This window comes from Doryrhamphus excisus, linkage group LG11 (genome assembly GCF_037039965.1).
Source record: "Doryrhamphus excisus strain RoL-2023G ecotype Guam linkage group LG11, RoL_Dexc_Guam_v1.1, whole genome shotgun sequence".
Classification (NCBI taxonomy): Eukaryota; Metazoa; Chordata; class Actinopteri; order Syngnathiformes; family Syngnathidae; genus Doryrhamphus; species Doryrhamphus excisus.
In genome coordinates, this window is record NC_136367.1 from 14,654,321 (window position 1) to 14,677,648 (window position 23,328).

The 23,328-nt window shown below is 41.5% G+C and overlaps 2 protein-coding genes and 1 long non-coding RNA gene across 3 annotated transcripts in view; 2 read left to right on the forward strand and 1 right to left on the reverse strand.

The window, feature by feature from the left end:
- Nucleotides 1-137: 137 nt before the first annotated feature.
- On the forward strand, nt 138-3,375 carry LOC131131253 (uncharacterized). Its single transcript, XM_058075777.2, has 2 exons — nt 138-605; nt 1,975-3,375. The coding sequence occupies exons 1-2, from the start codon at nt 410-412 to the stop codon at nt 2,916-2,918; spliced, it is 1,140 nt and encodes a 379-aa protein (XP_057931760.2). The 5' UTR covers nt 138-409; the 3' UTR covers nt 2,919-3,375.
- A 156-nt stretch (nt 3,376-3,531) lies between these two features.
- Nucleotides 3,532-21,818, forward strand: LOC144901294 (uncharacterized). The gene is made up of 3 exons (XR_013629468.1): nt 3,532-3,886; nt 4,074-4,164; nt 21,368-21,818. It is a non-coding gene; the product is annotated as an uncharacterized LOC144901294 (long non-coding RNA).
- The window catches only part of cntnap2b (contactin associated protein 2b), a 38,769-nt gene continuing 19,375 nt past the window's right edge, over nt 3,935-23,328 (reverse strand). Inside the window, exons 19-25 of the mRNA XM_058074037.2 lie at nt 21,659-21,895; nt 21,347-21,580; nt 19,617-19,750; nt 18,531-18,624; nt 18,156-18,383; nt 18,005-18,079; nt 3,935-5,921 (exon numbers count right to left, since the gene is read on the reverse strand). Of these exons, the coding sequence (XP_057930020.2) occupies nt 5,722-5,921; nt 18,005-18,079; nt 18,156-18,383; nt 18,531-18,624; nt 19,617-19,750; nt 21,347-21,580; nt 21,659-21,895 (1,202 nt within the window). The 3' untranslated portion in view covers nt 3,935-5,721. The remainder of the gene's footprint in view (nt 5,922-18,004; nt 18,080-18,155; nt 18,384-18,530; nt 18,625-19,616; nt 19,751-21,346; nt 21,581-21,658; nt 21,896-23,328) is intronic.

A 23,328-nucleotide genomic window follows, 5' to 3' on the forward strand; every position in this document is an offset into this window, starting at 1 on the left:
CCTTTCAAGTGATTTGTTTTTGATAAACGTATAAATAAATAAATCAAAATATTTAAAAATAAACAAACAAAAAAGTAACGTCGCAGAAGCTCTGTCGTAAACATTTGGCGTGGAGGAAGTGACGTGTATCATGCGCATGCGCAAATTGGACCGTTTTGTGACTGACAGAAGAAAAAAAGATTGGAAAAAAGCTTCGCAAAAAGACGAGATTGTTTGCCGGTTTTTCTTTCCCGGACATGTTCCTCGCAGGTGAGCAGACGTCGTTAATTACAGCTAAAATAAAAATGGTCTCTGCGTCGCTTTGGCGCTGCTAAGGCTAGCTTAGCTTGCTAGCTGCTAGCAAACAGCCTGGGAAGTTACCGACAAGCAGAGCTCAGGTGTGAGTGTAAAGTGTCGGGATTGTGTGAAAATGTGTAAAGTACAAATGCTGAGAGCCTTGGTGAGTCGGCGACTAAGTGCGGCTGTCGAAGAAATATTTGTAGTGTTCGAAAGGGCGATAGCAGAGTTGGAGGAGGAACTTTCTCGAGCAAAAGAGGAGAACGAGCATCAACGTCAACTACTGGACGCTGTCTTCAAGACGCCTGAAGATGTGCTACACAAACCAGGTTTGGTTCTTTCTTTCTGGGGGGGCACACAATGTAGAGGCTGACTGGAAAATGGAGCAGCTACGATAAGCCTTTTTTCATCTTCCAGAATCTGCACCTATTCCAGCTGTATTTCCTAGCATTTCCCAAACTCTCCGTTTTAATTTATTCAACCTATGGCCCGCCTCCGGGCACGCGCACTCTGCTGTGATTGGTCCCACTCTATGAAGTCTTCACAGTGCAGCAGAGCAGGGAGAGGGCGGGTCTATAGCGTGTACCCGGCACACCCATATAGCGAGGTCCGGCTCTCTATGACGTCACTGTGAAACATACTGTTCTCTTGATAGTTTGACTTTATTCTAGTCAAAATACTGATGATAACATTAATAATCTGACACTGCAAAAACACTCTTTTATTACCCGTCTTCTGTACATCTACCCCCTAACATTTACTATATGGAACATTCATTCATTCATTCATTTTCTACCACGTTTTGTAGCCTGTCATTGCTAACAGCCGTGCGGCCGCTAAAGAAGCCATGCATCAGTGTAGCCGCACTTGAATCTCATTAAACTGCTTCAGATTTAGGAAGTGAGTGATAAGAATATCTTATCACTTATCTTTTCTTGATCTTCCTGATTATTTACACACACGCGTTATTAAGCCGTTTTTGTGATGTTCAGAGTGATTGACTGGCCACCAGTTCAGGGTGTACCCTGCCTCTCGCCCTAAGGTAGCTGGGATAGGCTCCAGCACCCGCGCCACTCTAGTGAGGATATTGAATGAATTAGTTACCGCCATTAACACTTTATTTTTGATAGACCTAAATAATAATAATAATAATAATAAACCCAAGGAAATACAGCTGGAATAGGTGCAGATTCTGGAAGAGCTAAAAAGCTTTCTGTGCTGGTTATTGTGTGTAACTGCTCTATAGAAGTCCATAACTCAAAATCAGCATAATAAGTCCTCTTTAAAGTCTCTATTTTGCTAGCATAAACTCGCAATCTTATGATGAAAAATGTAATTTTAGTAGTAGTAATTGACTTGACAAATGAAAGAAAAAATATTTTCTGTTTTAAAAATCATCATACTGTATTTCAGCAGTCTTCTTAAATAATCGGTATACTTTTATTGTTGTTATGATTGTAATAACTAAATTTGGACTTTATTCTCCTAATATGTAAATGTTCCCACAATGTTCCCAACATTGCAATGTATTTTTATTTGGTTGGATTTCGGTGATGGTTTGGCCCACTTACGTTTTTAGAGGTTTAGAGGTGGGGGGGGCTTTTCACTCCGCTGTACATGTTATGACTAAAAGGCATTATTCATATGCGGATCATGAAAGTTGACTTTGACTAAAGCATGTGTGTCTTCTTGTGTCAGATGTCGGTGAAGAACATCTCACCCCTGACCAGGAGGTGAAGCAGCAGGAGCCACAGCCCCCCCACATTAAGGAGGAAGAGGAGGACCACAGCATCGGCCAGGAGGGAGAGCATCCTGAAGGAGCGGAGGAGTTCCCAGTCATTGTTGTCGTCTCCGTGAAGAGCGAAGATGATGAAGACAAAGGTCAAAGTGAGATTAACACAGAGGCGGAGCTCCCAAGCGCCAGCTCGCTTCAACACATAACAGAACCTGATGGAGACCAGGGTGGAGGATCACAAGCTGAAAGCCTCTTCGCTCCACTGTCGGACAGTGACGACACGACGTCACACTCTCCTGACACCGATGATGAAGACTCTGAAGATGATGTGACGTGTCCAAGTAACAACACACACTTTAAATGTTCTCACTGTGACAAAACCTTTAATCACCGTTGTTATCTAAAAATACACATGAGATATCACACAGGTGAGAAACCATTTGTTTGCTCCGTTTGTGGTAAAAGATTCACAGAGAAAAAGGTTTTGACAATACACACAAGAATACACACCGGGGAGAAGCCATTCATCTGCTCCGTTTGTGGTAAAAGATTCACAGAGAAAGGAAGTTTGACAAAACACACGAGAATACACACTGGAGAGAAACCTTTCACCTGTTCAGTGTGTGGGAAAGGTTTTGCACATAATCAAAATTTGACAATACACATGAGAAACCACACCGGAGAGAAACCATTCATGTGCTCAGTGTGTGGCAATAGATTCATACAGAAAGGGAATTTGAAAGCACACATAAGAATACACACAGGGGAGAAACCGTTCACTTGCTCAGTGTGTGGTAAGAGTTTCACACAGAAAGTCAATTTGACCAAGCATGCAAAAACACACACAGGGAGAAACCATTCAAATGCTCAGTTTGCAGTCAAAGATTCACGGCCAAATGAAAACTGACAGAGCACTCGAGTAATGTTAGCCTAATGACGTTGAAATGACCGCTGATCTCATTTTAAATAACTTGCTTTACAAGGTGCACCATCGTTGCATTGGCAGCTGGCAACACCCACACTGCCTCAACATCACAGCCGCATTTGGCAACAGTTACTATGGTTACCAGTGATGCTAATAATGGATGCTATTGACATTGGAGGGTCAACTTGAAAAAATATTATTAATTATTAATATGTATGTTTAATTAACAAAAAAATGTCATGACTTCAGTAATTGGTGGGGAGGGGGGTACTCAGCTCTTTGATTCACGACATTCTGTTGAGTTGCATCTACTATCGCATGCTGTATCTAATGGTGACCACTTGGTGGCAGTGTTGACTTGCCTTTTCACTATTTTTTCACAGGTTCTTCCCTTTGGAATAAAATGTGCCCTACGTGACCGATGCGTCAGAGTTCTTCTTACGCCTAAGTAACAAGCGTACACACTGGGGGGGAAACCCGTTCGGTCTCAAAGCAATGATAATAGATAGCAATAGCAGGTTTGTTAATATTGATAGTTTTTTCAAAGCTTTTAGTTCTTCCACCTATTCAGTTGTACTTCGTGCTTCCCCTAAAACCGATCTGTTGTATGTATTCCACTCATGTCCCGCCTCCAGACACGCCCACTCTGCTGTGATTGGTCACATTCCCAATAAGGGAAGCTGTTCCCCAGGTGCCATGAATGCGCCATCATTATTTGACGTTTTGTATTGAATACGGACGGAAGCCGTGAGGCACATACAACTACTAGTAAAACAGCATGGACGTTCGTAGTAAGCAGCAGCGAATAAGTTTCTATATTTAACCCCCCCGCAAAGTTTAAATGGTATGTTTGGAAACACTACTGACCCTCAAAGAACGGAGGAAAGCGCCACAAAATGTCCGCCATTTGCAAAGAATGCCGCGTTAACGAGGCGTTGTTAGTCTGCCAGGTAAAATAGTTTTTTTAATGTCAAATGCTCGAATAATAATATCAATAATAATATCACTGTAGTTTGGTTGATATAGAAGATGTGTTTTTGTGTGTAACACAATCTTTTATGAGCTCCTCTCATTCAAACTAGCCTGTCTAAAAGTATCCATAACAGTGACGTCATGTCTCCTTTACCATCCATGAAGGTCCTGTCTTCTTCCAGTCATCCATGGGACCTCCTCTTACTCCTCCTCCACACCGTCGGTGGCCAGCCATCTTCTGTCCTCCTGACTCCAGGTAAGAATGCTAGCTAGCTTCGCTCTATTTGCCACTAACAGTAGTTTATAGTGTTTGTACACCAGTACAGTACACCAGTTTGCTAGCTCGCTAGCTCGCTAGTTGTCAGTGTGACTTGTGTTCCACTTAGCAGCATGAAATAAATCACGAGACAGAATAAATGCCAAGTCAGATATGAAAAGAAGAGTCAGGCATCGAACATATGAAGTACAGTAATACTACGAAGCATTGTGAAGCATGCCGTTACATCACAATGAAGTACAACGAAATACAATCAAACGCCAAAAAGCAATCAGTCATCGTTTGTATGGAAAGTTCTCTGACATCCACAGAAATAAACAGCTGCTTCCTTCAGACCTTTTCAAAGTAAAATTCCAGTGCACTTCCTTACAGGAAATACTCACTTTTTTATCACACATTCAATGTACGTGCGTGTGTGTGTGTTTGTCAGGACAAATGGAACTAGTGCTTTTTGTTTTTTTCATGAAAATAAACTTGTTTAGGCACAAAAAAAGCATGACACACATGTATCAGACTTCAGTCATGGATCAAACAAGGCAAATTATTCACTGGGCTCAAATATATTAGACAGATAAATATATCAAAATAAACTATATAAAAAAATGATGAAGAAATAAATAAAGGCATTCATAAAACAAACGTAAAAATATCCAAATATACCAAATAAACAAACATATAAAGTAATGAAATTTACAAAATACATAAATATATGCAAAATAAACATCAGAAAAATAAACCAACATATAAATATATAAGATAAATGTGTAAAAGAAATACATAAAATAAAAAACAGAATAATAATTATATATAATATAACAGAATATTTGACAATAAAATATCTCCAAAAATAAAAGATAAAAATAAAAGCTCTAACATGAAATAGTGTCGTTTGTGTGAAGAAGGCGTGTAGCAAGAAAGCTTCGGTGATGACAACCCACAGGAGCGTTTGAAGTGAAAGGATGGTGTGGATGCAGCACATAAGACGTTGAAGGATGTGCGATGTTACGTCTTACATTCTTCATGCTCAGGTGTTCTTTACGTTTACGACAAATTGACTCTCAATTGCAGCAAAAAGTGATTTTTCTTCCTTGTTTGTTTGTTTTCTATGAATTAATTGAAGAAATACCATCCAGTAAAGACTTCATATTTGTGATATTTGACAGCCTATTAAAATATTGTAATGACTTGAAAATGATCTTCCCTGGCAACCAATCAGCTTTAGCCGACCGTTTGGGGACAGCCACTCCAAAGTGCTTCCTGTACGTCACTCGTAAAGATGTAGAGGTCACGTTCCTGGTTAAAATATGATGGATGCTAAGTAAAGAAATAAAAGAATCATCTATTGCATACGTATCATCCCCATCAATACTTCAAATAAAACCCAGATGGCGTCATGTGTTCGTGTCCATAAAGTTTAGATACAAACAAGCCGTCGTCCAGCTCCCAGTATTTGTGTTTTAGAAAAGAGTAGAGTACCGTCCAGTACTACTACAGTACATCCTACAGTCGTGAGTCAATCATTGTTGTCGGGGGGTTTCAGATGAACCACTCCTTCTTGCTCTCGTCGATGCTTTCGGTGAACGCGGGGTCGTTGACAATAATGGCGGCATCGGCGCAGTCTGCCGACTCGGCCCCCTTGGCCTCGTTGGTGTGGTAGGATCCTTTGTGGCGGAACATGTGACGGATGACAAACACCATGATGCACAAAATGGCGAATATCACCACGGCGACCACACCTGGAAAAGCAGACATTGACTTAGGAAGTTGGGAAAACTGCCAACGTGCGAAGACGAGCCGTGACTGGAAAAAAGTAAGTTGGGATGATGATGATGATGTATGATTGATGGGTCCCATGAACGTGATAACTGCTTGTAGCTCGCCCGTGGGACAAAAGAAAGCGAGGCAGCTGCTGGCAGAAAAGAACCAGGAAAAAACGTAAACGCAAAAAACGAAAGATGGTGTGGAAAATGTGGAAAAACATCATCACACACGCTGGCACATTATATGCAAGAATACGATGAAAACGTAAGGGGTTAGTATGTCGTTTTTTTCATTTTTTCAACTTGCTTCTAATGCACTTTTCTGGTCAAATAAACAGGGGAAACCTCACACACACTCAACAGGGGCCCCAGAAGCATCCAAAAATGGCATAAAATGCCAGAGTTTTAATTTTGTTATTTTTGAAAAAAACGTAAGGGGTTAGTATGGCGTTTTTTTCATTTTTTCAACTTGCTTCTAATGCACTTTTCTGGTCAAATAAACAGGGGAAACCTCACACACACTCAGCAGGGGCCCCAGAAGCATCCAAAAATGGCATAAAATGCCAGATTTTCAGGGCGGTGATTTTTGAAAAAAAACGTAAGGGGTTAGTATGGCGTTTTTTTCATTTTTTCAACTTGCTTCTAATGCACTTTTCTGGTCAAATAAACAGGGGAAACCTCACACACACTCAACAGGGGCCCCAGAAGCATCCAAAAATGGCATAAAATGCCAGAGTTTTAATTTTGTTATTTTTGAAAAAAACGTCAGGGGTTAGTATGTCGTCTTTTTCATTTTTTCAACTTGCTGCTAATGCACTTTTCTGGTCAAAAAAACACGGGAAACCTCACACACTCAACAGGGGCCTGAGAAGCACCCAAAAATGGCATAAAATGCCAGTGTTTGAATTTGGTGATTTTGACAAAAAAACGTAAGGGGTTAGTATGGCGTTTTTGTCATTTTTTTCAACTTGCTTCTAATGCACTTTTCTGGTCAAATAAACAGGGGAAACCTCACACAGACTCAACAGGGACCCCAGAAGCATCCAAAAATGGCATAAAATGCCAGATTTTCAGGGCGGTGATTTTTAAAAAAAAACGTAAGGGGTTAGTATGTCGTTTTTTTCATTTTTTTCAACTTGCTGCTAATGCACTTTTCTGGTCAAAAAAACACGGGAAACCTCACACACACTCAACAGGGGCCTGAGAAGCATCCAAAAATGGCATAAAATGCCAGAGTTTTAATTTTGTTATTTTTGAAAAAAACGTAAGGGGTTAGTATGGCGTTTTTTTCATTTTTTTCAACTTGCTTCTAATGCACTTTTCTGGTCAAATAAACAGGGGAAACCTCACACACACTCAACAGGGGCCCCAGAAGCATCCAAAAATGGCATAAAATGCCAGATTTTCAGGGCGGTGATTTTTGAAAAAAAACGTAAGGGGTTAGTATGGCGTTTTTTTCATTTTTTTCAACTTGCTTCTAATGCACTTTTCTGGTCAAATAAACAGGGGAAACCTCACACACACTCAACAGGGACCCCAGAAGCATCCAAAAATGGCATAAAATGCCAGATTTTCAGGGCGGTGATTTTTAAAAAAAAACGTAAGGGGTTAGTATGTCGTTTTTTTCATTTTTTTCAACTTGCTGCTAATGCACTTTTCTGGTCAAAAAAACACGGGAAACCTCACACACACTCAACAGGGGCCTGAGAAGCATCCAAAAATGGCATAAAATGCCAGAGTTTTAATTTTGTTATTTTTGAAAAAAACGTAAGGGGTTAGTATGGCGTTTTTTTCATTTTTTTCAACTTGCTTCTAATGCACTTTTCTGGTCAAATAAACAGGGGAAACCTCACACACACTCAGCAGGGGCCCCAGAAGCATCCAAAAATGGCATAAAATGCCAGAGTTTTAATTTTGTTATTTTTGAAAAAAAACGTAAGGGGTTAGTATGGCGTTTTTTTCATTTTTTCAACTTGCTTCTAATGCACTTTTCTGGTCAAATAAACAGGGGAAACCTCACACACACTCAACAGGGGCCCCAGAAGCATCCAAAAATGGCATAAAATGCCATATTTTCAGGGCGGTGATTTTTGAAAAAAAACATCAGGGGTTAGTATGTCGTCTTTTTCATTTTTTCAACTTGCTGCTAATGCACTTTTCTGGTCAAAAAAACACGGGAAACCTCACACACTCAACAGGGGCCTGAGAAGCACCCAAAAATGGCATAAAATGCCAGTGTTTGAATTTGGTGATTTTGACAAAAAAACGTAAGGGGTTAGTATGTCGTTTTTTTCATTTTTTTCAACTTGCTTCTAATGCACTTTTCTGGTCAAATAAACAGGGGAAACCTCACACACACTCAACAGGGCCCCAGAAGCATCCAAAAATGGCATAAAATGCCAGAGTTTTAATTTTGTTATTTTTAAAAAAAACGTAAGGGGTTAGTATGGCGTTTTTTTCATTTTTTTCAACTTGCTTCTAATGCACTTTTCTGGCCAAATAAACAGGGGAAACCTCACACACACTCAACAGGGGCCCCAGAAGCATCCAAAAATGGCATAAAATGCCAGATTTTCAGGGCGGTGATTTTTGAAAAAAAACGTAAGGGGTTAGTATGTCATTTTTTTCAACTTGCTTCTAATGCACTTTTCTGGTCAAATAAACAGGGGAAACCTCACACACACTCAACAGGGGCCCCAGAAGCATCCAAAAATGGCATAAAATGCCAGATTTTCAGGGCGGTGATTTTTGAAAAAAAACGTCAGGGGTTAGTATGTCGTCTTTTTCATTTTTTCAACTTGCTGCTAATGCACTTTTCTGGTCAAAAAAACACGGGAAACCTCACACACTCAACAGGGGCCTGAGAAGCATCCAAAAATGGCATAAAATGCCAGAGTTTTAATTTTGTTATTTTTGAAAAAAACGTAAGGGGTTAGTATGGCGTTTTTTTCATTTTTTTCAACTTGCTTCTAATGCACTTTTCTGGTCAAATAAACAGGGGAAACCTCACACACACTCAACAGGGGCCCCAGAAGCATCCAAAAATGGCATAAAATGCCAGATTTTCAGGGCGGTGATTTTTGAAAAAAAACGTAAGGGGTTAGTATGGCGTTTTTTTCATTTTTTTCAACTTGCTTCTAATGCACTTTTCTGGTCAAATAAACAGGGGAAACCTCACACACACTCAACAGGGGCCCCAGAAGCATCCAAAAATGGCATAAAATGCCAGATTTTCAGGCCGGTGATTTTTGAAAAAAAACGTAAGGGGTTAGTATGGCGTTTTTTTCATTTTTTTCAACTTGCTTCTAATGCACTTTTCTGGCCAAATAAACAGGGGAAACCTCACACACACTCAACAGGGGCCCCAGAAGCATCCAAAAATGGCATAAAATGCCAGATTTTCAGGGCGGTGATTTTTGAAAAAAAACGTAAGGGGTTAGTATGGCGTTTTTTTCATTTTTTTCAACTTGCTTCTAATGCACTTTTCTGGCCAAATAAACAGGGGAAACCTCACACACACTCAACAGGGGCCCCAGAAGCATCCAAAAATGGCATAAAATGCCATATTTTCAGGGCGGTGATTTTTGGAAAAAAAACATCAGGGGTTAGTATGTCGTCTTTTTCATTTTTTCAACTTGCTGCTAATGCACTTTTCTGGTCAAAAAAACACGGGAAACCTCACACACTCAACAGGGGCCTGAGAAGCACCCAAAAATGGCATAAAATGCCAGTGTTTGAATTTGGTGATTTTGACAAAAAAACGTAAGGGGTTAGTATGTCGTTTTTTTCATTTTTTTCAACTTGCTTCTAATGCACTTTTCTGGTCAAATAAACAGGGGAAACCTCACACACACTCAACAGGGGCCCCAGAAGCATCCAAAAATGGCATAAAATGCCAGATTTTCAGGGCGGTGATTTTTGAAAAAAAACGTAAGGGGTTAGTATGGCGTTTTTTTCATTTTTTTCAACTTGCTTCTAATGCACTTTTCTGGTCAAATAAACAGGGGAAACCTCACACACACTCAACAGGGGCCCCAGAAGCATCCAAAAATGGCATAAAATGCCAGATTTTCAGGCCGGTGATTTTTGAAAAAAAACGTAAGGGGTTAGTATGGCGTTTTTTTCATTTTTTTCAACTTGCTTCTAATGCACTTTTCTGGCCAAATAAACAGGGGAAACCTCACACACACTCAACAGGGGCCCCAGAAGCATCCAAAAATGGCATAAAATGCCAGATTTTCAGGGCGGTGATTTTTGAAAAAAAACGTAAGGGGTTAGTATGGCGTTTTTTTCATTTTTTTCAACTTGCTTCTAATGCACTTTTCTGGCCAAATAAACAGGGGAAACCTCACACACACTCAACAGGGGCCCCAGAAGCATCCAAAAATGGCATAAAATGCCAGAGTTTTAATTTTGTTATTTTTGAAAAAAACGTAAGGGGTTAGTATGGCGTTTTTTTCATTTTTTTCAACTTGCTTCTAATGCACTTTTCTGGTCAAATAAACAGGGGAAACCTCACACACACTCAACAGGGGCCCCAGAAGCATCCAAAAATGGCATAAAATGCCAGATTTTCAGGGCGGTGATTTTTGAAAAAAAACATCAGGGGTTAGTATGTCGTCTTTTTCATTTTTTTCAACTTGCTTCTAATGCACTTTTCTGGTCAAATAAACAGGGGAAACCTCACACACACTCAACAGGGGCCCCAGAAGCATCCAAAAATGGCATAAAATGCCATATTTTCAGGGCGGTGATTTTTGAAAAAAAACATCAGGGGTTAGTATGTCGTCTTTTTCATTTTTTCAACTTGCTGCTAATGCACTTTTCTGGTCAAAAAAACACGGGAAACCTCACACACTCAACAGGGGCCTGAGAAGCACCCAAAAATGGCATAAAATGCCAGTGTTTGAATTTGGTGATTTTGACAAAAAAACGTAAGGGGTTAGTATGTCGTTTTTTTCATTTTTTTCAACTTGCTTCTAATGCACTTTTCTGGTCAAATAAACAGGGGAAACCTCACACACACTCAACAGGGGCCCCAGAAGCATCCAAAAATGGCATAAAATGCCAGATTTTCAGGGCGGTGATTTTTGAAAAAAAACGTAAGGGGTTAGTATGGCGTTTTTTTCATTTTTTTCAACTTGCTTCTAATGCACTTTTCTGGTCAAATAAACAGGGGAAACCTCACACACACTCAACAGGGGCCCCAGAAGCATCCAAAAATGGCATAAAATGCCAGATTTTCAGGCCGGTGATTTTTGAAAAAAAACGTAAGGGGTTAGTATGGCGTTTTTTTCATTTTTTTCAACTTGCTTCTAATGCACTTTTCTGGCCAAATAAACAGGGGAAACCTCACACACACTCAACAGGGGCCCCAGAAGCATCCAAAAATGGCATAAAATGCCAGATTTTCAGGGCGGTGATTTTTGAAAAAAAACGTAAGGGGTTAGTATGGCGTTTTTTTCATTTTTTTCAACTTGCTTCTAATGCACTTTTCTGGCCAAATAAACAGGGGAAACCTCACACACACTCAACAGGGGCCCCAGAAGCATCCAAAAATGGCATAAAATGCCAGAGTTTTAATTTTGTTATTTTTGAAAAAAACGTAAGGGGTTAGTATGGCGTTTTTTTCATTTTTTTCAACTTGCTTCTAATGCACTTTTCTGGTCAAATAAACAGGGGAAACCTCACACACACTCAACAGGGGCCCCAGAAGCATCCAAAAATGGCATAAAATGCCAGATTTTCAGGGCGGTGATTTTTGAAAAAAAACATCAGGGGTTAGTATGTCGTCTTTTTCATTTTTTCAACTTGCTTCTAATGCACTTTTCTGGTCAAATAAACAGGGGAAACCTCACACACACTCAACAGGGGCCCCAGAAGCATCCAAAAATGGCATAAAATGCCATATTTTCAGGGCGGTGATTTTTGAAAAAAAACATCAGGGGTTAGTATGTCGTCTTTTTCATTTTTTCAACTTGCTGCTAATGCACTTTTCTGGTCAAAAAAACACGGGAAACCTCACACACTCAACAGGGGCCTGAGAAGCACCCAAAAATGGCATAAAATGCCAGTGTTTGAATTTGGTGATTTTGACAAAAAAACGTAAGGGGTTAGTATGTCGTTTTTTTCATTTTTTTCAACTTGCTTCTAATGCACTTTTCTGGTCAAATAAACAGGGGAAACCTCACACACACTCAACAGGGGCCCCAGAAGCATCCAAAAATGGCATAAAATGCCAGAGTTTTAATTTTGTTATTTTTTAAAAAAACGTAAGGGGTTAGTATGGCGTTTTTTTCATTTTTTTCAACTTGCTTCTAATGCACTTTTCTGGCCAAATAAACAGGGGAAACCTCACACACACTCAACAGGGGCCCCAGAAGCATCCAAAAATGGCATAAAATGCCAGATTTTCAGGGCGGTGATTTTTGAAAAAAAACATCAGGGGTTAGTATGTCGTCTTTTTCATTTTTTCAACTTGCTGCTAATGCACTTATCTGGTCAAAAAAACACGGGAAACCTCACACACTCAACAGGGGCCTGAGAAGCACCCAAAAATGGCATAAAATGCCAGTGTTTGAATTTGGTGATTTTGACAAAAAAACGTAAGGGGTTAGTATGGCGTTTTTGTCATTTTTTTCAACTTGCTTCTAATGCACTTTTCTGGTCAAATAAACAGGGGAAACCTCACACACACTCAACAGGGACCCCAGAAGCATCCAAAAATGGCATAAAATGCCAGATTTTCAGGGCGGTGATTTTTAAAAAAAAACGTAAGGGGTTAGTATGTCGTTTTTTTCATTTTTTTCAACTTGCTGCTAATGCACTTTTCTGGTCAAAAAAACACGGGAAACCTCACACACACTCAACAGGGGCCTGAGAAGCATCCAAAAATGGCATAAAATGCCAGAGTTTTAATTTTGTTATTTTTGAAAAAAACGTAAGGGGTTAGTATGGCGTTTTTTTCATTTTTTTCAACTTGCTTCTAATGCACTTTTCTGGTCAAATAAACAGGGGAAACCTCACACACACTCAGCAGGGGCCCCAGAAGCATCCAAAAATGGCATAAAATGCCAGATTTTCAGGGCGGTGATTTTTGAAAAAAAACGTCAGGGGTTAGTATGGCGTTTTTTTCATTTTTTTCAACTTGCTTCTAATGCACTTTTCTGGTCAAATAAACAGGGGAAACCTCACACACACTCAACAGGGGCCCCAGAAGCATCCAAAAATGGCATAAAATGCCAGATTTTCAGGCCGGTGATTTTTGAAAAAAAACGTAAGGGGTTAGTATGGCGTTTTTTTCATTTTTTTCAACTTGCTTCTAATGCACTTTTCTGGCCAAATAAACAGGGGAAACCTCACACACACTCAACAGGGGCCCCAGAAGCATCCAAAAATGGCATAAAATGCCAGATTTTCAGGGCGGTGATTTTTGAAAAAAAACGTAAGGGGTTAGTATGGCGTTTTTTTCATTTTTTTCAACTTGCTTCTAATGCACTTTTCTGGCCAAATAAACAGGGGAAACCTCACACACACTCAACAGGGGCCCCAGAAGCATCCAAAAATGGCATAAAATGCCAGAGTTTTAATTTTGTTATTTTTGAAAAAAACGTAAGGGGTTAGTATGGCGTTTTTTTCATTTTTTTCAACTTGCTTCTAATGCACTTTTCTGGTCAAATAAACAGGGGAAACCTCACACACACTCAACAGGGGCCCCAGAAGCATCCAAAAATGGCATAAAATGCCAGATTTTCAGGGCGGTGATTTTTGAAAAAAAACATCAGGGGTTAGTATGTCGTCTTTTTCATTTTTTCAACTTGCTTCTAATGCACTTTTCTGGTCAAATAAACAGGGGAAACCTCACACACACTCAACAGGGGCCCCAGAAGCATCCAAAAATGGCATAAAATGCCATATTTTCAGGGCGGTGATTTTTGAAAAAAAACATCAGGGGTTAGTATGTCGTCTTTTTCATTTTTTCAACTTGCTGCTAATGCACTTTTCTGGTCAAAAAAACACGGGAAACCTCACACACTCAACAGGGGCCTGAGAAGCACCCAAAAATGGCATAAAATGCCAGTGTTTGAATTTGGTGATTTTGACAAAAAAACGTAAGGGGTTAGTATGTCGTTTTTTTCATTTTTTTCAACTTGCTTCTAATGCACTTTTCTGGTCAAATAAACAGGGGAAACCTCACACACACTCAACAGGGGCCCCAGAAGCATCCAAAAATGGCATAAAATGCCAGAGTTTTAATTTTGTTATTTTTTAAAAAAACGTAAGGGGTTAGTATGGCGTTTTTTTCATTTTTTTCAACTTGCTTCTAATGCACTTTTCTGGCCAAATAAACAGGGGAAACCTCACACACACTCAACAGGGGCCCCAGAAGCATCCAAAAATGGCATAAAATGCCAGATTTTCAGGGCGGTGATTTTTGAAAAAAAACGTAAGGGGTTAGTATGTCATTTTTTTCAACTTGCTTCTAATGCACTTTTCTGGTCAAATAAACAGGGGAAACCTCACACACACTCAACAGGGGCCCCAGAAGCATCCAAAAATGGCATAAAATGCCAGATTTTCAGGGCGGTGATTTTTGAAAAAAAACATCAGGGGTTAGTATGTCGTCTTTTTCATTTTTTCAACTTGCTGCTAATGCACTTATCTGGTCAAAAAAACACGGGAAACCTCACACACTCAACAGGGGCCTGAGAAGCACCCAAAAATGGCATAAAATGCCAGTGTTTGAATTTGGTGATTTTGACAAAAAAACGTAAGGGGTTAGTATGGCGTTTTTGTCATTTTTTTCAACTTGCTTCTAATGCACTTTTCTGGTCAAATAAACAGGGGAAACCTCACACACACTCAACAGGGACCCCAGAAGCATCCAAAAATGGCATAAAATGCCAGATTTTCAGGGCGGTGATTTTTAAAAAAAAACGTAAGGGGTTAGTATGTCGTTTTTTTCATTTTTTTCAACTTGCTGCTAATGCACTTTTCTGGTCAAAAAAACACGGGAAACCTCACACACACTCAACAGGGGCCTGAGAAGCATCCAAAAATGGCATAAAATGCCAGAGTTTTAATTTTGTTATTTTTGAAAAAAACGTAAGGGGTTAGTATGGCGTTTTTTTTCATTTTTTTCAACTTGCTTCTAATGCACTTTTCTGGTCAAATAAACAGGGGAAACCTCACACACACTCAACAGGGGCCCCAGAAGCATCCAAAAATGGCATAAAATGCCAGATTTTCAGGCCGGTGATTTTTGAAAAAAAACGTAAGGGGTTAGTATGGCGTTTTTTTCATTTTTTTCAACTTGCTTCTAATGCACTTTTCTGGCCAAATAAACAGGGGAAACCTCACACACACTCAACAGGGGCCCCAGAAGCATCCAAAAATGGCATAAAATGCCAGATTTTCAGGGCGGTGATTTTTGAAAAAAAACGTAAGGGGTTAGTATGGCGTTTTTTTCATTTTTTTCAACTTGCTTCTAATGCACTTTTCTGGCCAAATAAACAGGGGAAACCTCACACACACTCAACAGGGGCCCCAGAAGCATCCAAAAATGGCATAAAATGCCAGAGTTTTAATTTTGTTATTTTTGAAAAAAACGTAAGGGGTTAGTATGGCGTTTTTTTCATTTTTTTCAACTTGCTTCTAATGCACTTTTCTGGTCAAATAAACAGGGGAAACCTCACACACACTCAACAGGGGCCCCAGAAGCATCCAAAAATGGCATAAAATGCCAGATTTTCAGGGCGGTGATTTTTGAAAAAAAACATCAGGGGTTAGTATGTCGTCTTTTTCATTTTTTCAACTTGCTTCTAATGCACTTTTCTGGTCAAATAAACAGGGGAAACCTCACACACACTCAACAGGGGCCCCAGAAGCATCCAAAAATGGCATAAAATGCCATATTTTCAGGGCGGTGATTTTTGAAAAAAAACATCAGGGGTTAGTATGTCGTCTTTTTCATTTTTTCAACTTGCTGCTAATGCACTTTTCTGGTCAAAAAAACACGGGAAACCTCACACACTCAACAGGGGCCTGAGAAGCACCCAAAAATGGCATAAAATGCCAGTGTTTGAATTTGGTGATTTTGACAAAAAAACGTAAGGGGTTAGTATGTCGTTTTTTTCATTTTTTTCAACTTGCTTCTAATGCACTTTTCTGGTCAAATAAACAGGGGAAACCTCACACACACTCAACAGGGCCCCAGAAGCATCCAAAAATGGCATAAAATGCCAGAGTTTTAATTTTGTTATTTTTTAAAAAAAACGTAAGGGGTTAGTATGGCGTTTTTTTCATTTTTTTCAACTTGCTTCTAATGCACTTTTCTGGCCAAATAAACAGGGGAAACCTCACACACACTCAACAGGGGCCCCAGAAGCATCCAAAAATGGCATAAAATGCCAGATTTTCAGGGCGGTGATTTTTGAAAAAAAACGTAAGGGGTTAGTATGTCATTTTTTTCAACTTGCTTCTAATGCACTTTTCTGGTCAAATAAACAGGGGAAACCTCACACACACTCAACAGGGGCCCCAGAAGCATCCAAAAATGGCATAAAATGCCAGATTTTCAGGGCGGTGATTTTTAAAAAAAAACGTAAGGGGTTAGTATGTCGTTTTTTTCATTTTTTTCAACTTGCTGCTAATGCACTTTTCTGGTCAAATAAACAGGGGAAACCTCACACACACTCAACAGGGACCCCAGAAGCATCCAAAAATGGCATAAAATGCCAGATTTTCAGGGCGGTGATTTTAAAAAAAAAACGTAAGGGGTTAGTATGTCGTTTTTTTCATTTTTTTCAACTTGCTGCTAATGCACTTTTCTGGTCAAAAAAACACGGGAAACCTCACACACACTCAACAGGGGCCTGAGAAGCATCCAAAAATGGCATAAAATGCCAGTGTTTGAATTTGGTGATTTTGACAAAAAAACGTAAGGGGTTAGTTAGTATGTTGTTTTTTTCATTTTTTTCAACTTGCTTCTAATGCACTTTTCTGGTCAAATAAACAGGGGAAACCTCACACACACTCAACAGGGGCCCCAGAAGCATCCAAAAATGGCATAAAATGCCAGAGTTTTAATTTTGTTATTTTTGAAAAAAAACGTAAGGGGTTAGTATGGCGTTTTTTTCATTTTTTCAACTTGCTTCTAATGCACTTTTCTGGTCAAATAAACAGGGGAAACCTCACACACACTCAACAGGGGCCCCAGAAGCATCCAAAAATGGCATAAAATGCCATATTTTCAGGGCGGTGATTTTTGAAAAAAAACATCAGGGGTTAGTATGTCGTCTTTTTCATTTTTTCAACTTGCTGCTAATGCACTTTTCTGGTCAAAAAAACACGGGAAACCTCACACACTCAACAGGGGCCTGAGAAGCATCCAAAAATGGCATAAAATGCCAGATTTTCAGGGCGGTGATTTTTGAAAAAAAAAGGTAAGGGGTTAGTATGGCGTTTTTTTCATTTTTTTCAACTTGCTTCTAATGCACTTTTCTGGTCAAATAAACAGGGGAAACCTCACACACACTCAACAGGGGCCCCAGAAGCATCCAAAAATGGCATAAAATGCCAGAGTTTTAATTTTGTTATTTTTGAAAAAAAACGTAAGGGGTTAGTATGTCATTTTTTTCATTTTTTTCCAACTTGCTTCTAATGCACTTTTCTGGTCAAATAAACAGGGGAAACCTCACACACACTCAACAGGGGCCCCAGAAGCATCCAAAAATGGCATAAAATGCCAGATTTTCAGGGCGGTGATTTTTGAAAAAAAACGTAAGGGGTTAGTATGTCGTTTTTTTCATTTTTTCAACTTGCTTCTAATGCACTTTTCTGGTCAAATAAACAGGGGAAACCTCACACACACTCAACAGGGGGCCCAGAAGCATCCAGAAACGGCATAAAATGCCAGTATTTGAATTTTGTGATTTTTGACCGAGGTCCATCATTTGTTGATGGCTGATCGAGGAATCGGTAAACTCAAGCAGAAAAAGCAATAAGTGAAGAAGAAGAAAAAGAGGGTGGGCAATTGGAAGGGGTGGGATGACCTTTACCTCCAATCACGGCAGAGTTGCGGTTGACGCCATGACTGCTGGACGTGTCCTCACTGAAGGGGAAGACGGCTCCAGCTGGAAGTCAACATCAAAAGCTGTCAAGTCAGCATCTATACATACGCCTTAGACCGCATGATGCACGGCCCCATACCCGTCTCTACGTGCCACGGGTCGCTCTCCGCCAGTGGGGAGATGGTGAGGGGAGAGGCTCCGCAATTGGAAGGGACCAGGATGCCGTGGGTGCTGATGGGCGCGGCCTGACCGGAGCGCAGGGCGGCTTTAAGCGGTGCCACGCCGTTCAACTCCACCCTTGACAGGCAGCCCACGAAGCCCGGAGTGTTATAGCGCTCGATCAGGATGGGGTCTATCTGTCCCGTTTCTACGAGCACCACCAAGACAACACAGACAATAAAAACACAGCAGGAGGGAAGGGACTTGAAGATTCTCACACGGCTCCGTCTTTTAGGTTATAAGGAATTATGCTAATTGGACATCATGACATCAACTCCACCCCTCCCCCACTCACCAAAAACCTTCCCAAGGAAGAGACTTTTAATCAAGTTGAATTCAGAGTCGGAGGCAGCAGGCAGGGTGTATGTGGACGCCGGGTAGTGGTCCAGCTGCAAACATGGAGGCTTCATGTAAGACCACATGGCTCCATGCTACTACTGTTAGCAAACAACTTTTTACCACATGGGCAATTTGTTTGTTTGTGGGCAATAGTCAAAACGTCATAATAATTAAATTTTAAAAACCATCAAGGACTGTTCATAACGTCAGCGGAATTGAGCATGTACCTTTGCACATTCTACTGACCAAACCAAGTACACATTCATTCATTCATTTTCTACCGCTTTTTCCTCACAAGGGTCGCGGGGGTGCTGGAGCCTATCCCAGCTGTCTTCGGGCGAGAGGCGGGGTACACCCTGGACTGGTCGCCAGCCAATCACAGGGCACATATGTATAGACAAACAACCATTCACACTCACATTCATACCTATGGACAATTTGGAGTGGCCAATTAACCTAGCATGTTTTTGGACTGTGGGAGGAAACCGGAGTACCCGGAGAAAACCCACGCATGCACGGGGAGAACATGCAAACTCCACACAGAGATGGCCGAGGGTGGAATTGAACCCTGGTCTCCTAGCTGTGAGGTCTGCACGCTAACCACTCGACCACCGTGCCGCCCAAGTACACATACAGACACAAATACTGTATACACCGGAACCGTTAGCATGTTTTTCTGTTATACTCAAATTATGCCTTGGTTTGCGTACATGTCCTGGTTAGCATACAATATGGTGTGCATTGGTTCTTAATGTATTTGAATGCTAAAACCTGTTCGAAGCTGGTAGCTAGCATCTTGCTAACTCAGAAAGGCTCTTGCTGCCCGTTTTTGGCAACAGACGCGTCTTCAAATTAACATTCATGTTCTTTTTTCAATAACATTGAATGCTATTTTTTCCTTGGCATTTTTTTCTAAGTGTAAAATCATAAAAATGTGTTTTCTGAATTATTTGGATTTACATGAAAAATTGACTTTTTGGTTAGGGTCCGTCCTGAATGAAGGAAGGCTCCACTGTACCATTTTGTGTTGTTCTTCACCTACCTGTAATCGTATCTTCCGTAGGTTTCGTGTCAAGTTAACAGTGTGAGGTTGCCCGTTAGCCATGTTGCGGTGGTCAATATTTATGGTGAAAGGTTCCGGTAGACCACCGAGTCTGTAACGGATCTGGAGAGTACCTGGAGAGACACACACAGACGTTTCATCACAGACGTTACTGCACAGAAACACAACATGGAGCTAGAAAGGTCAAATTGGATGTGAATGCTGGAAATGGATGTTGGCATATCCTAAATCCCACTCTCATCCTTCCCTCATCCTTCCCTCATCCTTCCCTCATCCTTCCCTTCTTGTTGGCATTTTTCCACACACTGTTTGGGCTGTAGATTTGAAATGTGTGATAATGTGTGATGGATGAGTGGATGGATGGCTGGGGGGCTGGATGGATGAGTGAATGGATGGGTGGATGGATGGGTGGGGGGCTGGATGGATGAGTGAATGGATGGATGCCTGGGTGGATGGATGGATGAGTGGATGGATGGGTGGGTGGCTGGATGAGTGAATGGATGGGTGGATGGATGGATGAGTGGATGGATGGATGGCTGGGTGGATGAGTGGATGGATGGATGGATGGATGGGTGGGTGGCTGGATGGATAGATGGATGGATGGGTAGATGGATGGATGAGTGAATGGATGGGTGGATGGATGGGTGGGTGGCTGGATGAGTGGATGGATGGATGGCTGGGTGGATGGATGGATGAGTGGATGGATGGATGAGTGGATGGATGGATGGCTGGCTGGGTGAGTGGATGGATGGGTGGATGGATGGATGGCTGGGTGGATGGATGGATATGTTGATGGGTGGCTGGATGAGTGGCTGGATGGATGGATGGCTGGGTGAGTGGATGGATGGGTGGATGGATGGATGGATGAGTGGATGGATGGCTGGGTGGATAGATGGATGAGTTGATGGGTGGCTGGATGAGTGGATGGGTGGCTGGATGAGTGGATGGGTGGCAGGATGGATGGCTGGGTGAGTGGATGGATGGGTGGATGGATGGATGGATGAGTGGATGGACAGCTGGGTGGATAGATGGATGAGTGGATGGGTGGCTGGATGAGTGGATGGGTGGCTGGATGGATGGATGGGTGGCAGGATGGAAGGCCATTGGTACAGTGGAACCTCATTTAGACTATGCCCTTGCTATTTTATATGTTTTGGTCTTATGTATACAATTTTGGCCTTGGTTTGTGTTAGCGTACAATACAGCACACATCTTAGTCGTGGTATTAATACGCTGATTGAGTCCAACTGTGTTCAAAACGTCCTTGTTGGCAGTCTGTTACCATGGAAACCACAATCAGAAGTCGTTTTTTTTCACTCCTGTCTTTCAGAATCAATCTGCGCATAACACTGAATAGGCCATATCATGAGATGGGGGGGTTAACATAGTTAACAGTTGGGGTGGGCTGGTGAGTGTTTTGGTGGGGGTGGGCGGGGCCTACAGCATGTGCTCACCGTCGGCACACTATGACGTCACGTCCTGATCCCATGTATGAGCAAGGTTAATGAGGTTAATTAGTGATAATGCAATATATTAATAACAGGATAAGTTATTGTATTGTAAGTATTGTATGCTAACTGGAAAATATACACAAATGTTGGTGCGTATTGTCGACATTACAGAAAAAGATGCTAACTGTATTGTACGCTAAACGAGGTCCCACCGTTGTGGAATGGATCAATGACACCAAGAGGTTCACTGACTGTTACCATTGTGTCTCAACACCACAGCCAGGTAGTCCTGAGTCCTGGAGCTGATGTAGACCAGAATGCTGGGAGCGCTGGAGGTGCTGAAGCTGAAGATGAGCTCCTCGTGAGTCAGGTTGGCTTCAATGGGAACACCCACCCCCGAAAGGCTTTTCCCCTCCTGCACCACTGAGGGTGCCACATCCGGCAAGAAGTCATACCGCACCAAGGTCCCCGTCTCGAAGTAGGCCCCCACGTCTGCCAATACACAAACAGCAACAGAAAGGATCGGTCGTTGGCTCTCATCTCACTTGAAGGCCTGTTACAGTGTCACACCTTCAGTACAAAAGGGTCCATCATACGCCGTGAGCGAGCAGTCGCAGGAGTACGTGTTGTACTGCTCCACACATTTGCCTCCATTCTTGCACTGCGTCCCGTAGCTCTGGCAGTGGCCCTGGCAGCCGGGATTCACTCCCGGAGTTCCTCTCGCCTTCTCCTCCAGGTTCAAGGTGAATCCATTCATCTTCAGTGCTCTAATGCAGCCCAGAAAACCTCTCTGGCCTCCTGAGGCACCTGGATGGAGAAACCACAGGACTGAATGATTGGGTGTATCTAGACACACTATAGTTCATTCATTCATTCATTTTCTACCGCTTTTTTCTCACGAGGGTCGCGGGGGGTGCTGGAGCCTATCCCAGCTGTCTTTGGGCGAGAGGCGGGGTCCACCCTGGACTGGTGGCCAGCCAATCACAGGGCACATATAGACAAACAACCATTCACACTCACATTCATACCTATGGACAATTTGGAGTGGCTAATTAACCTAGCATGTTTTTGGAATGTGGGAGGAAACCGGAGTACCCGGAGAAAACCCACGCATGCACGGGGAGAACATGGGAACTCCACACAGAGATGTCCGAGGGTGGAATTGAACTCTGGTCTCCTAGCGGTGAGGTCTGCACGCTAACCACTTGACCGCCGTGCCGCCCACACTATAGTTACGTTATGAAAATATGTACATTTTAGGGCTGCACAGCAAACAAGTGGTTAGTGCGCACAGGCCTCACAGCTAGGAGACCCGAGTTCAAGTCCACCCTAAGCCACCTCTGTGTGGAGTTTGCATGTTCTCCCCGTGCATGTGTGGGTTTTTTTCCGGGTACTCCGGTTTCCTCCCACATTCCAAAAACATGCTAGGTCCAACATTTTTTCGTTTTTTTCTAAAATATATGAATGAACAAATCATGCTGTTTAGTAGTTGAATACGGCCTATTAATAGTCAGAAATATGCAAATTAAAAATCTTATATACGTATACACACACTGTATATATATTTATATATTGCCTAAATTACGCATGTTCAAGCATGAAAATGGCCAAATGAAGTAAAACACGTAGTAAAAATAAGATGTGATATGTAGTATTCTATACTACACGCAATAACACCAACCTGCAAAACAGCAACACAAGTTACTGTTATGAATTGATAATTCATAACAACATGTTTGTTCCCTGTCACTCACTCAGTTGCATTGCAAAATAGCACAGAATAAATTGTTACGTGTTTAGTTCATTTACAGTTCAAGCTGGATTGCATTTTGTGTTGTACGCTGGATAGATTTTTTTTGTGCGTGACTTAGAGGGAACGTTGCAAGTTATGAAAATTAGCAGGGGATCAAATACTTCTTTTCCACTATATGTACAAATGTTTGATAAGAATTGACCAACTTGTGGCAATCTACAATCCTCCTCTTATAAAAAAAATTAATGAATTAATGCAGCCTTGACATGGCCGCGCGGTAGATGGGTGGTTAGCATGTTGGCCACAGTCAGGAGATGGGGAAGATCTTGGTTTGAATCTCCGCTGGGTCTCTTCTGTTTGGAGTTTGCATGTTCTCCCTGATCGTCTGTAGGTTTTCTCCAAGTACTCCAGGTACAAAAACCCTGCTGCATGTTAGCTTCATTCAGTGCTTCCCCCCCTTTCACTGCACTAGTAAGTACTTATACTA

Coding starts and splice junctions, on each gene's coding strand:
- LOC131131253 (XM_058075777.2), top strand. CDS start 410: ATGTGTAAAGTACAAATGCTGAGAGCCTTGGTGAGTCGGCGACTAAGT. Junction 606..1,974: donor AGATGTGCTACACAAACCAG/GTTTGGTTCTTT, acceptor TTCTTGTGTCAG/ATGTCGGTGAAGAACATCTC.